The sequence below is a fragment of the Sturnira hondurensis genome, unplaced genomic scaffold (assembly GCF_014824575.4).
Source record: "Sturnira hondurensis isolate 20B ecotype Veracruz unplaced genomic scaffold, ASM1482457v3 Scaffold0016587, whole genome shotgun sequence".
Classification (NCBI taxonomy): domain Eukaryota; kingdom Metazoa; phylum Chordata; class Mammalia; order Chiroptera; family Phyllostomidae; genus Sturnira; species Sturnira hondurensis.
The window spans coordinates 768181-782764 of record NW_028089218.1 but is presented as its reverse complement, the minus strand read 5'-3'; the positions used below and the strand labels follow the sequence as shown (position 1 = coordinate 782764).

The window sequence follows — 14584 nt, the reverse complement described above, 5'->3', positions numbered from 1 at the left end:
TTCTAGAGTATGAGATTTTCCTCTGAAATGAAGGTTTAAACTAAACATCCTAAATGGGAATTTTCATAGTGTTTGTGAGGTGAATAGTGTTCTAACATCTTTCAATGGACTATGCATAAGGAATGGAATTTAAATATTTTACATGCTGTGGGTTGGTAATGTTGAATATGATTGTTGCAGTTTTATAGAATATGGGTTAATGGGACTGCTGTTTTTCCTGAGTGGTTTAAAAACCTTAATGCCAATCTTGGGATGCATAATCCTTATGGGATTCTTAAATTGTCGTGTCTTTGTTTAAGAAAGCTTGAATTTAATTAGAAGGGGTTTTTAATATTGTTCATTTTGGGACTAGAAGTGGATTTCTCTAGTTTTATTTGTTCTCCCTCAGTTAACTGAGTTATCCCATTCATGGAATTTTTGTGGTAAAATTTTAATCCTAAAATCTATTCACTGACTGTTCATTTAAGTAAGGAATGTCTGTGCATATTGATGGCTGGGTAAAAACAAGAAGCCAGTTTCGAATTCATGGCCTAAACATAGTCGGTTATGGGACTTGGATTTCTCTGATGGGATGAGAATTCCTAGTGGCAGGATGCCACACTGTGCCACTTCACTAGTGCTGCCCTGGGCAGTGGTCATGTCAATCACTGACCTCTTACCAGATTGGCCTATCCCACTACTACCATCCCTAGCCCTGTGTTGCTTAACAGGTTACCTAGGCTTACCTAAACATAAAGAAAAGGTCATCACCTCCAACTTACCTCAGTCTCAATTCTTCCAGAACACCCTTTTACATTAATGCAAGTCAACTGAAAAATGAGATTCAGTATATGGAATTTTGTGACCAATTTTACCTGACATAATTTAAGGGATTCCTGGATTCTACCAGTAATACTGAAAAGCACACCTAACCAAGGCATAGTTTTGTTGTTACTGTAGAAATACAGTATACGTTCATTTTTTTTTAAATGGACGTGTAAATTGCATCTCCCTTGGAGATAGCATTTTATCTATGTTTTGGTGTGTTTTTTTCACTATGGATTTCTATTTGTTTCTCTCTTCCCATTGTTCTTTTTCTGTGTCACTCTCCTATGTCCTAATATCTTCATATCTCTTGTGTAGTATTTCTAAGCAGAGAGCACCCAAGTGTTCTCTGGTAGATTTTGGTATTGAAACCCTCGCTGTGTCCCTAGGGTCTATTGAAATTAGGAAATATTGGAGCTGTTGGCATGTTGCATAAGAGGCTTCCTAGAATTGTCATCTGTCTTTGATAGCCTGTATTTTATGTTGCAGCCGTGTTTTCCCTTGATAGGTGAGTGCCGTCTGTGTTGTAGTCTCACTATGCCATTGTTTCTAGTGTTGTGCAGGATGTCCCCTAAGCTATTTGCATATTATCTAAATTTGCATTAAAATTGAACTTTTTATGATCATGTCACTTCTCTGCTCAGAAATCCACAGTGACTTCTTAGCCCCCATATCAGTTGCATACGTTTTGTCTTCCTCTGAGCCCTACTCCTATTTGTACCCAGCAGGGACCTCAATTTAAGTCTCTTCGGTCCTTCAAGGCCTGACCCCTTTCCTGGTTCCTTCAGAAATCTTGACTCTAAGGCCCATTTCATTGTCTTTCTGCTTTGAACTCCTATAAAGCTTCAAGTCTATATGACAGACTCTTACACCAAATTATATGTTGTCTTGTACTGTTACTAGCTGGTACATGTATATTAGTTTTGTCTCCCTCATGAGAATGTAAGCTCCTTAAGGGCAGGGACCATGTCTTAAACTTTTGTATCCACCACAGTGCCTAGCACAGTGCTTGGCACATATGTGCTGAATAAATACTTTGTTTATTGATCAGCAAACTATGATCTGGTATTTTTAACTAAAGAGGTGTTAATATATCTGAATGCAAACTTCTGCCTAGTTGCTGAGGCTTATGATCTTGCAGCAGGGTAGAATAAAACCAAACATGGTCACAGGCAGTTGTTTGGTGGTCAGATAAGCCAAGGAACAGCAGTGACCACCACCAGCTGGTATGATCATAGAATAGACAGTTACGTCCACACACCATCCCAGAGCACTTAAGAATGAAATGTGTTTAAGAATTCACCTCATTTGAGGGGTTGGATGGGGCAGGGGAGAGCAAGAGAGGGAGTAGGGAGTAGGGACAACTAACTGAACAACAATAAAAAAATAATTCACCTTTTGGAAGAAGAACCCAAATATTTGAGTAGTTAGGTTGTGACCATCTGCATATGGGAGTCATTTAACCACAAGAGACTTATTTTGGAGATTTCAAATTGCCAATGTTGTGGGGGTTGGAGGGGTAGAGGAGGAAATGTGTGGGACCCTGCTGGATGCCAATATAAGATTTTATTTTTCCGTTCTTTCAGACTGCAGAATAGTTGGATTATTGGGCTAGAGGTTATAGATGAGTTGCCTACATATTGGTTTATTTTTGTCTGTACCATTAAAAAAAATTTTGACCCTGGTTGGTGTGGCTCAGTGGATCGAGTACTGGCCTGCAAACTGAAAGGTCGCTGGTTCAGTTCCCAGTCAGGGCACATGCCTGGGATGTGGACCAGGTCCCCAGCAGGGGGGTGTGTGAGAGGCATCCACACTTTGATGTTTCTCTCCCTTCCACCCTCCCCCTCTCTAAAAGTAAATAAAATCTTTTTAAAAAGTTTTCTTTTGAGCTAACATTTAAAATGAACAGATTTCACATGAAAGCCTTCATTTTTTTTTTTTTTTTTTTTACTTTTCTTGGGGAAAAAAATGGAATATCTGGCAATACCCAGCCTGTATGGCAGCTACAGACAGGGAATGTTCTCTATCAAGAGATCATTTCATTCAGTTGTATTATTTACCTCATTTGGAGAGAGATAATTGGAGCATGTGTCTTCATTAGCTTCCTCTGGAAAGCATGCTGGGACAAAGGACTGAAGTCTGTCTTACATACTCAAGGCCTATAATTTCAGAGTTAACATTTAGTTATTCTTATGGTCTGAATATTTGTCCCCCACCCCGAAATTCATGTTGAAATCCTAATGCCCGTAGTGATGGTATTAGGAAGTGGGGGCCTTTGGAAAGTCCTTAAGTCATGAGGTAGAACCCTCATCAATGGGATTAATGCCTTATAAAAAGGCTCTGGAGAGATCCCAACCCCATTCCTTCATGGGAGGACACGGCAAGAAAGAGTTCTCCAGGCAGACATCATGAGAGTGCCTCACCCAAAGGCAATCATGTCGCCTTGATCTTGGGCTGGAATCCAGAACCGTTAACATTAATTTTCTGTTTGTAAGCAACCTAGTGTGTCGTATTTTGTTATATTTTGTTATATCTGAACAGACCAAGACAGATTTTCCTTTTTAATGTTGGATTGCCTTTCTAAATATGTAAGGGTAAGAAGTGAAACTCTGTCAATTTATTCTTAAACATATCTGCTATAAGATCAACATGTACATTTTCAGTAACTCCCTATCACTATACTGTCAGCAAGTGGAGGACAATTGTGTCAGACCTGGAAGAAAGGGGAAGGAGGATTTTTAACAGGTTCACAAATATGAGTTGCCAAGGTTGCCCAGAGATGAACTTCACAGGGTGCCCAAAGTCCTCCGCGTGCGTTGAAACTTACCACGAATTCTTTAGAAATAATTTCTTGTATGCAGAACAAAGGAGCTGCTTGCCAGTCTTTCTGTGATGAATCAAAAAAAAAAATCATCTAAGCTTTGAATTTCGGAGGGGATGGAGAAACTAGTTTTAACTTATCTTCCCTGCAGGAGTTATGAATCTTTGCATTGATTGGTGTCTATGTGATGGGGGTTGGGAAGCACTGTGGAGAACTTGAGTCTGGCAGAAATAACTGGGGAAAAGAAGGGTAAAATACCATTTTAGTTTCATTAAACTTCCTCTTTCCTTGCTTGTACTGCAGGAGCAGACCACATTCATTGGGATAGTCATTTTCTGAGGAGAATATATGATTGTTAGAGGATATATCTTAGAATGAGTTCCTCTTCTTCAACACAAAATGATCACCAGTAATGTCCTTTTCAACATTCTAATGTGGCATCTGAATGACTTTAATCTCAGAAGCTATTTCTTTATCTGTAAATTGGGGATAATATCAGTATCTACTATGTAATATAAATTGTCATGCAAGGGTGTTTAAGTTTGGGGGTCTCTGGGCCACAAAGTAAATACACAAACACTGACGAAAACAAAAATCTCAATGTTTTAAGTAAGTTTATGATTCCGTGTTGGGTCGCATTCATAGCCAACCCCGGGACCCTGCGGCCGCAGGTTGGACACTCCTCTTAGAGGATTAAATAACGCAGATGTTTGTGTGTTCCTAATTGATCTTACGAAATTAAGCACTTTCCTTAAAGAACGAGTATTATTGTGGGCAGAGAAGAGGAAACGCGTATTTACCAGAATTAGTATTACCTGCACACTAAAACTGAAAGATCGCTTTATTACGCAAGGAGAAAGTCCCGGTAACCGAACACCGGGTCTTCCGCTGCGATCGATCCCGGGTTTTCTCCGGCTTTACTCCGGATGCTCCTCTCCCCGCCCTCCGGAAGTGAAAGCCTTCGCAAGCTCCCAGTGCATGCTGGGAGTTGCGGTCCCTTTTCTAAAGCCAAGGTGTGGGCCTGAGGTCTCGGGTGGTCTCTGGGAGCCGCTAGCGGGTGGCGGGAGAGGAACGTGCTAGCCCTCTGCTCCCGAGAGCTGCGAAGCTGTCCGCCTTCTCTCCTCCGGTGGCAGTGCCCTGCCGACATGCCCGAGGAGGCGGGCTTTCCGACGGCTAAGCGATTCCGGCAGGGCTCGGGGCCTCGGAGCCACGCCGGGTCGTGCCCTCCCTCGAGGCGAGCGGTAATGCTGCTGAGTGCGGGCAGCGTTGGTGGAGGAGGAGGCCGGCGGCGGCAGTCGCCCCTGGCCCAGCCCTCTGCCAGCCCCTACCCCGAGGCTGTGGATTTCCAGCGCCGGAGTCTGCCCATCTTTCAGGCGCGTGGACAACTGTTGTCCCAGCTCCGAAACCTGGACAGCGCCATCCTCATCGGTGAGTGGCCGCGCGGACTGGTCCTTCCCTGTTCTCGGTTCCTGGCTCTGCGAGCACAGTTTTTCTTAAAAGAGGGTGCCTCTCACCCTCTTTCATTTGTTTCTACAACGAACCTAACCGCCTTTTCTGGGCCAGGCCTGAAGCGGGGCCGCGGAGTCGGATAGCCCTGCTCGGGAGGTGCTCACAGCCGGGTGGGAGTGAACGAAGTGTTAGGCAGAGGCTCACCTTCAGTGTGAAAGGGTAGAAGGGCACACCGGGGACTTTGGGAACTTAGAAGGGTGAACTGAGCCAGACTGGGAGGAGGGCACACCGGGGACTTTGGGAACTTAGAAGGGTGAACTGAGCCAGACTGACCCGCCGCGGGAGAGGTGCTTCCCGAGAGAGGTATTCTATGCCAGGGGGAGAGCTTGCTGCGTGAGAGACTGTCTGACGGGAGGTACAATAGTAATTCCTGGTGCATGAACTAAAAGGCGGAGTTGTGAATTGGCAACTGATTAGAAGGAGTTGTGATCGCCACCTTTTAAGTTAGGAGCTTCTGAAAGACCGAGGGGATGAGCCTCCAAAGAGGAGAGGGAGACCCAGAAGAGCCTATAGTCGAAGGAATTTCAGAGTTACAAGAAGAGGGGAGTGTACAGATGCAACAATGAGGTCCAGTAATACATGGACCCCCAAAATGCCCACTGGGTTTGGATGCAAGGTATTGGTTGTGGATCCCATTGAGTTCAGCCCAGCTGTGGGTAGGAGCTGAAACTTGTCACTGGGCTGAGGAATAAGTAGGAGGTGAAGGAATGAAGGTAGTGGGAGCAGGTTTCGGGTTTGAGGGAAAAAACGTGGCTGAGAGGAACTTGCAAGTATATCTTAATAGAATGAGCGGAAAACTCAGTAGGGAGGGAGGCTGAAGATGGAAAGTGAGCACTAAGAGAGATGAGGTCAGGGGCATGGGCAGGGGGTCACTTGGCAACAAGGGCTAGAAGTGGAATTGGTCTTTAATACAATGAAGGATGTCCAACAGGCGGGGGGGGGGGGGCTGGAGAAAGGAGGCGAGAGTGGGTGTGACTGTGTACAAGGGGAGGTAGAGGAGATCACATTTGAGGACTTCTCTTTTTCTATGAATTAGGCGCAGGAGCTCTGCTGAGAATAGGAATTTCAGGGCCTCAAGTAGGCCCTTGGGGAGGATGAGGACAGAGGACAGGCTGCAAAAGCAAGAAAAGGGTCAATGTTAGTGCTGGTGCCCAGGGCCATTTGGCCCCACTACAAACTCAGGTCCTCATCTGCACAGTTGGTTCATTTCACTTCATTAGTGCTCAGTTTCCTGGAATAGGAGCAGAAGAGATGGACAGGGAGACACTGATTCGAGTTTGGAGTTTTGCCTGGTGGATTCAGCAGGAGGAGTGCAGAATAACCAAATTCTTAGTCCATGATCTTGGCTAGAACTGGAACAATGAGCAGTCAGAGGGAAGAAAGCAGAAGAATAATGGGACTGTAAGAATATGAGGTCAAAGAGGTGTAGTTGTAGCAAAGAGGGAAAAGATGTACAGCTTCTCAATAGGTACTGCGAAAGGAACCCACTAGGGAGAAGATAACATTGGGTGCTTACTATATGCAGGATACTCAAGTACATGGAAGACACAGACAGCCCTCTGCCCTCCAGAAGCTTCTGGAATTGGAGGAGGATAGGAACATTTAAATACTTCCGGACAGTGTAGGGTAGTCAGCTGGAAAGGGGATGAACAAGGCACTATGGAGCATAATGGAGGCTGCCAGCGCAGCCCCAGGGGAGGGAGTTGAGGTCTAACACATGGTGTAGGGCTCTCCAGGCAGACAAAGTGAGAGTGGGGGCAGAGGCAGAGGCTAGGGAATGGTGAGGAGTCCGTATGACAGCCATGTATGAATGGAGGCCCCATATCAGAACATATAAATCTCACTTATTCTTTTGAAAAGTACATTGTATTTCATTTTATGTTTTTACTCTACCTATTGTTGAATGTATTATTGTTTCCAGTTTTTGCTTTCATGAAGTGGAATAAAACATCTTTGAAGTTGGCCCTGGCTGGCGTAGCTCAGTGGATTGAGCGCGGGCTTGGGAACCAAAGGATCACAGTTCGATTCCCAGTCAGGGCACATGCCTGGGTTGCAGGCCAGTTCCCAGCAGGGGACACACAAGAGGCAACCGTACATTGATGTTTCTCTCCTCTCCTTTCCTTCCCCTCCAAAGATAAATAAATAAAATCTTTAAAAAAACAAAAAAAACCATCTTTGAAGTTATATATTTATGTACATCTTGAATTATTTCCTTAGAATCAGTTCCTGCAAGTGGAATTGTACATCAAAGGGTTTAAACATTTTAAAGATTTTTCTGATAAAGTTGGCCTTCTGAGAATCAGTTCCAATAAACACTCCACCAACAGTGATTGTGAGGATTGGGTTCTTGTGACTGTGTCAACTTAGAGCATTTTCTTTTATCTTTTTCTTGTGACTTTGATACATTTGTTTGGTGAAATTTGTTTCAATGTGCATTTAGATGAGACTTTTTTCTTTCCCAGGGGAAACAGGCTCTGGGAAGACAACTCAGATCCCTCAGTACCTCTATGAAGCAGGTGTTGGCCGCCAGGGTGTCATCGCAGTGACCCAGCCTCGTCGTGTGGCTGCCATCTCTCTTGCTACTAGAGTCTCAGATGAGAAGAGAACTGAACTTGGGAAGCTGGTACCTGATTTCCCTCTTTACGAACATTTCTCCCTCCCCTGCCATTTATTTTCTGAACAAGCTTTCTCATACATAATGAGCTTCTTTCTTGCCACAATTATGTAGGCCTATCTCATAGTTCTTTACCAGTTCCTAAGAGATCAGAGGGTCTAACCGGCTATCAGTCTGACTTGCTTTGCTTTCAGAATCTGTTGGCAAGTTGCATAAATTACTTGTTTTCCTCGAGCATTGTTTTTTATTTATTAATTTTTAGAGAAAGAGGGAGACATCAATTTGTTGTTCCACTTATTGGTGCATTCATTGGTTGCTTCTTGTATGTGCCCTGACCAGGAATCAAACCCGCAACCTTGGCATATTGGGACAATGCTTTAACCCACTGAGCTATCGGGCCAGGGTTATCTTGAGTGTTTTTAAGTCTTCAATAATCTCTGTTAAATCTCAAGTCTTTCTAGGAAAATTGTAAGCATTTTCTAGCATATACGTGGGTGTTAAGAATGAGTCCCAGACCTGAATATAAGTCAAATTTATTTGTGTATATGTGCGTGTTTATGCGTGTTACTTAAAAACATCTTGGACAGGTCTTCATATTTGTACATAGCTTCACTTGAAACTATTAAGTAGCTGGAAGTAGACTAGTTTTAAATTCTTGGTCATGCTTATTATAATTGCAGTTAAGGGAGCATGTCCATTGTCTGTGTCAGCCACTAGACTGCTTGCTGGCGGGGAGCAGGGCAGGGTCGATATTGGTCTTGTTCACCATGGTAGCTCAAGTGCCTGGCACAGTGCTGCTTACATAGTTGGTGTTCAACACGTTTGATGAATGAATAATTTCTCCACACAGGTTGGCTATACAGTGCGATTTGATGATGCCACCTCAGAAGACACCAGGATCAAGTTCCTGACAGATGGCATGCTTCTGCGAGAAGCAATTTCAGACTCCCTGCTTCGAAAGTACAGCTGTGTCATTTTGGATGAAGCCCACGAACGGACTATCCACACAGATGTGCTCTTTGGAGTGGTGAAAGCTGCACAGAAGAGACGAAAGGAGCTGGGGAAACTGCCACTCAAAGTAGGTGTAGCACGTGCAAGGAAGGGGGCCTGCATTTCTTCCTAAGCGTGTTCTCTCACCCCTTCTGCTTCAGAGTCATGGACAGAGTTAACCATAATGGGAGTGGCACAGGTTTCTTCACCTGCTTTCAGATCTTGGGAGGGACAGAGAATGGCTGTCTCAGAGTTCGTTTCCCACGTTCATCTTCCTTCTCGTACCTAGGTGATTGTGATGTCAGCTACAATGGATGTGGACCTGTTCTCTCAGTACTTCAATGGAGCCCCTGTCCTCTACCTGGAGGGTCGGCAGCATCCAATCCAAATTTTTTACACCAAACAACCTCAGCCAGATTACCTGCACGCCGCACTTGTCTCAGTTTTCCAGATTCACCAGGTATGGGATAGGGTGCTGATTCCTGAAAAGGTCTGTTTTACTTTATAGTTAGAGTATTCAGCCCTGGAAAGAAAAGCTACTGAATGAAACAGCTTAATGAGCCGTGCCATTAAGATGAGTCAGGAATTCCTTTTCCATGTCCAGGTTTTTATCCTTTTTTCAGTTTCTTTTATTTTCTCTAAAAATAATCCAGCTCTGACCGGCACCTTTCCTTAGCTAAGCTAGAAAACTTCTGCATGTGAGAACAGTGGCTTACAAACTTTTTTTATCGTAACCCCCAGTATGAACCACCCAGGACACTGAAGTTAGTTTTATAAAATACTGCCTCCTTTGCTACATGTGAGGTTTTCTGGTATTTTTTACCTCATATTAAAAAAATGAGTTAGGCCCTGGCTGGTGTGGCTCAGTGGGTTGAGTGCCAGCCTACGAACTGAAACGTCATTGGTTCAATTCCTGGTCAGGGCACATGCCTGGGTTGAGAGCCCAGTCCCTGGTTGGGGTTGTGTGAAAGGCAGTCAGTCGATGATTTTCTCACACGTCAATGTTTCTCTCCCTTCCTTCTCTCCAAAAAATAAACCTTAAAAAAAGTTTGTGTTGACTTAATAATGGTTTCCAATTTAGAACTTTCTTTAAAAAGAAAAAAATCCAGGACTTCTGCCAAGATGGAGGCATAGGTGGAAACACTGTGCCTTCTCCCACAACCAAGTTTCAATACAACAAAAGTTTTAGAGAACTAAGACACACCCAGAGACCAGAAAACGGAATTATACTGAAGTCCGACAGCTCGAACCATTCAACAAGGATGGCATGAACAGCCCAAAAGATGGCACAAGAAGAACTCAGAGTCCCAGAACCAATAACTCTAAGCGACCAACAGATTGCCAGCCTCTCAGAAGCCCAATTTAAGACACTATTTATCAGGATGCTCACAGAATTGGTGGAGTACAGTCACAAATTAGAGGAACATATGAAGGCTAAACTAATTGAAATGAAGGGAGATGTCCAGGAAACCAATAGTGATGGAAAGGAAACTGGGACTCAAATCAATGGAATGGACCAGAAGGAAGAACAAAACATCCCACCAGAAAGGAATGAAGAAATGAGAATTCAAAAAAATGAGGAGAGGCTTAGGAACCTCCAGGACATCTTTAAACGTTCCAACATCCGAATTATAGGGGTACCAGAAGGGGGAAAGAAACAGCCACGAGTGGAAAACGTATTTGAACAAATAATAAAGGAGAACTTCCCCAGTCTGGCAAAGGAAATAGACTTCCAGGAAATCCAGGAAGCTCAGAGAGTCCCAAAGAAGTTGGACCCAAGAAGGAACACACCAAGGCACATCATAATTACATTAGCCAAGACCAAAATGAAGGAGAGAATCCTAGAAGCAGCAAGGGATAAGGGGACAGTCACCTACAAAGGAGTACCCATCAGACTGTCAGCGGATTTCTCAAAAGAGACCTTACAGGCAAGAAGGGGCTGGAAAGAAGTATTCCAAGTCATGAAATCCAAAGACCTACAGCCAAGATTGCTTTATCCAGCAAAACTTTCATTTAGAATGGAAGGACAGATAAAGTGCTTCTCAGATAAGGTCAAGTTCAAGGAGTTCATCATCACCAAGCCCTTATTATATGAAATGCTAAAGGGACTTATCTAAGAAAGTGATGATGAACAATATTAACAGTGAAAGGACAGCAAACACACAGTTATTAACAACCACACCTAAAACAAAAGCAAACCAAGAGGACAGCTAGATCAGGAATGGAACCATAGAAATGAAGAACACATGGAGGGTTAGAAACGGGGGTGGGAGGGGGAGAAGGGGGAAGATGGCACAGAAAATAGCATAGATGGTAGGTAGAAAATAGATAGGGGGGAGGGCAAGAATAGTGGGGGAAATATAGAATCTAAAATTGAGACACGTGGTTATAAACTATGAGGGGGAGAATGGTGGGGGAGGGAGTGTGTGGGTGGAGGGAAATGAAGGGGGGGAATAGAACAACTGTAATGGTATAATCAATAAAATATATTTTTAAAAAATCCACATTACAGAAATATTTTAAAATCTCTTTCCATTTTATTAAACATTTACTTAAAATTTGAGTGAGTAAATCACCTCAGTTTTTAATTTGTATAAAATTGTTTTTTACCTTCCCTTTAGCTTTCTAAAAAATCTAGAGCAAACTTGTTAAAATTAATTTTATTTATTTATCTATCCATCTATTTATTTTTAGAGAGGGGGGAAGGGAGGGAGAAAGAGAGGGTGAGAAACATCAATGTGTGGTTGCCTCTTGTGCACCCCCTATTGGGGACCTGGCCCGCAGCCCAGGCATGTGCCCTGGACTGGGAGTCAAACTGGAAACCCTTTGGTTCTCAGGCCAGCATTCAATCCACTAAGCCACACCAGCTGGAGCTAAAATTCATTTTTATTTTAACCTAAGCAATGCATACGCCAGTTTGAAGCTTCCAGAGTTAAGTAGTTAATTCCAAAAGGCTCATTAAAAAAAACCCAGGAGTTACTTTTACTTCCTCATCCCAGATCCTGCTCTTTGGAGTAACCACTTTCAATTTTTTAGCTATTTCCCCTGGATATTACCTTAGTTTTTCTAAAATAAGCTGTTGATATTGATATTAGGCATTGTGTGTTAATTCCTTACCATGGTAGATAAGGATTCAGAAATACTCCCCCTCTACCTCTTACATCTCTCTTTCATCCTGTCAACATGATTATATCACAATGTGTTTTAAACCAAGTATCAGTGTTTACAATATTATGTCCCTACATTGCTAGCAGTGCACCATCTCATCCTGGTACACACAGTTGTATGTTTCCTATGTATGTACGGCTAATTTTGCCCCAAGTGTTCCAAAGTCTGTCATATGCCAATCACGAATATTTCTTATGTGTTCAAACCTATTTTGCTTTTCCCAGAGTCCTTTATGCTGCTTTTCTGCTCAGAATAGCTTGTTCTCCTGGGCTGCTGTGTAGTTGTCATCCTGGCTCTTCCCTTTGCCACCCTCCTGTGTTGAATCCCATCACTGTACCCTGTGTCTTCCCTGCCTCCTGGCTGCATCGGGTCGAGAGTGGGCCTAGGAGCTTTAACCACACTATACTCAGACTTTGAGCCAGTCCCTGGAGAGTCACCCCCCACAACCCACCTCTGCATTGCACCCAAGTCCTGAGCCTCTCTGGCTTCTCTGGGAAATTGGTATGCCTCTCATCACTATTCCCATTAGCCGGCACCCAGGTTGGAATCCCCCTGCCCAGCCAAGTTGTTCGCGCCCTCCACCTTTCTTCAACCTTTGAGAAATAGGTTGAAACTTCTATCCTATTCTGTTATCCTTATCTTTCTGGGCTCATACCTTTATTGTCATCTTGATAGTATTTGAAGAAGGTCAGTCTGCCTTGTTTAACTTACTTCCAAAAGCCAACTTGAGGTGAGGCTTTTTCATGAATGATGGCTTTGATGAGTTCTCCCACCGATGATGTTTCGAGACTGTTTTAGATTATATCCTGTCTGTGTGTACCTCTGAAGATTTTTCCTGTTGCTACTGGGCTAGAAATATATTCATATATTTACATATATACATGTACTCATTCTTATTAAATATTTTAATTGTTTTGTCATCAAAACAAATACAAAACAAAACAAGCACTTTACAAATACTTCTGAACAAATTTCAAAGAAAGATTAGGTGAATGAGTGTGTTAATACTTGGCCGTTCTTCCATTTACAGTATTAATTCCACTTTAACTTTTCTATAGGAAGCCCCTTCTTCTCAAGACATCCTGGTGTTCCTCACTGGTCAGGAGGAAATTGAAGCAATGAGCAAAACCTGCCGAGACATTGCAAAGCACCTCCCAGATGGCTGCCCCTCCATGCTGGTCCTTCCCTTGTATGCCTCCCTGCCCTATGCTCAGCAGCTCCGTGTCTTCCAAGGGGCCCCAAAGGTGAGTGCACCACCTCCTCTGCCCGGCCTTCTCCCTTGGAGGCCTGTGGGTGTGCCCGTCACCAGACTCCAGATATGGACTGTATGGGACGGGGTGCTCAGGCACCAGATACATAGCTGAAAAGCTGCAGGAATATAATATGTAGCTACAGATGCAGCTTGCTTGTGTTAGGAACAGGGAAACAGTTGTCGAGGTGAAAGAGGATACACAGACAAAAGCTAAAAGGCAAATGGGTGACTCTTGTAAGGTCCAGCATAACAAGCTGCATGTGTCCATGATGGCGTTTACTGGGGGCCCGTACTGTGCCAGGCCCTGTGCCGACATTTCGCACACACTGTCTCTCATCTTCTCAAGAAGTGGCAAGGTAGGTTATGACCCCATTTTGTAAACACTGAGGCCCAGGCAAGTGAAGTGACAGTTATTCAAAGGGCACACAGTAAGTACCTGGTCCCACCCACATCTACCTGCGTTTGAATCTTGTGCCTGTCCCGCTGCATCTCATCGCCTCAAAATGAGCTTTTAAGACAAGAACAGCCCCTCTCTCCCACCCAGTTTAATGACCATCAGTATTAGTAACTGTCATTAATAACAGAGCCATCTTTTCTTGATCATGAGTCAATTATGGAAATTAATGGTGAGGAATATGTTTTAAAACTTCTGAATCATAGGTGTGTCATACGGCTTTTTGGTTTTCTTCCTCCTTTTAGGGCTATCGCAAAGTGATCATTTCAACCAACATCGCTGAAACCTCCATAACTATTACAGGAATAAAATATGTAGTTGACACGGGCATGGTTAAAGCAAAGAAGTATAACCCTGGTGAGAATTTGTAGCTCATGATGTCTCTTCTGTGTGTCGTGAGCAGCCATGGAGTTTCCTGAAGTCCCCACCTTCTCCACAATGGGCATTTCATGTTTATGACTGAGATTTGGGTGGCAGGCACCAAAAATGAGACTGTCCAGAAGCAGGTCCAGGAAGGAGATCTGAGGCAGGAATGTGAGACAGGAAGTCAGGGTAGAAAGAGAAGGTGAGGTTTAACAACCGTGGGAGCACAGAGGCTCAGGAGCAAGGTCTGAAACCCTGTCAGCAGTTGGGGGAGAATGGTGGCAGCCAGTCTCACATCAAAGGCTCTCATCAGACATCGTGTTTGAGCGTGGCCGGGTCGAGCTCCAGGTTACCCCGGATTCCCGAGGCTGGGTGGGGCACTAGCTGTTGTCTGAGAATGTTCAGGGGGACACTTGCTTCCATCATTGTTCTTCATGTCTGTTTTGTGCCTTGCTTTATTCTGCAGAGGAATCAAGACAGCTGAAATTATCACTCCCATATATTATAATTGAAATGCACTACCCTTAGAACATTTGAAAGGGCCTGGCTCTCTGGTGCCTGGAACAGAGTACACCTTTATGCAGAAAACTTGTCTCCTTTACTCCTAGG

General features: G+C 43.8%; 1 protein-coding gene across 2 annotated transcripts in view; it reads left to right on the top strand.

The window, feature by feature from the left end:
- The first annotated feature begins 4618 nt into the window (after window positions 1-4618).
- The window catches only part of DHX33 (DEAH-box helicase 33), a 28255-nt gene continuing 18289 nt past the window's right edge, over window positions 4619-14584 (top strand). For both annotated transcript variants that reach the window (XR_005069478.1, XM_037066266.1), the window contains exons 1-6: window positions 4619-5053; window positions 7597-7757; window positions 8599-8826; window positions 9028-9198; window positions 12965-13150; window positions 13858-13969. Coding sequence is in view for 1 of the 2 variants with exons in the window: in XM_037066266.1 (XP_036922161.1) it covers window positions 4771-5053; window positions 7597-7757; window positions 8599-8826; window positions 9028-9198; window positions 12965-13150; window positions 13858-13969 (1141 nt within the window). In the remaining variant the exon portion in view is untranslated. The remainder of the gene's footprint in view (window positions 5054-7596; window positions 7758-8598; window positions 8827-9027; window positions 9199-12964; window positions 13151-13857; window positions 13970-14584) is intronic.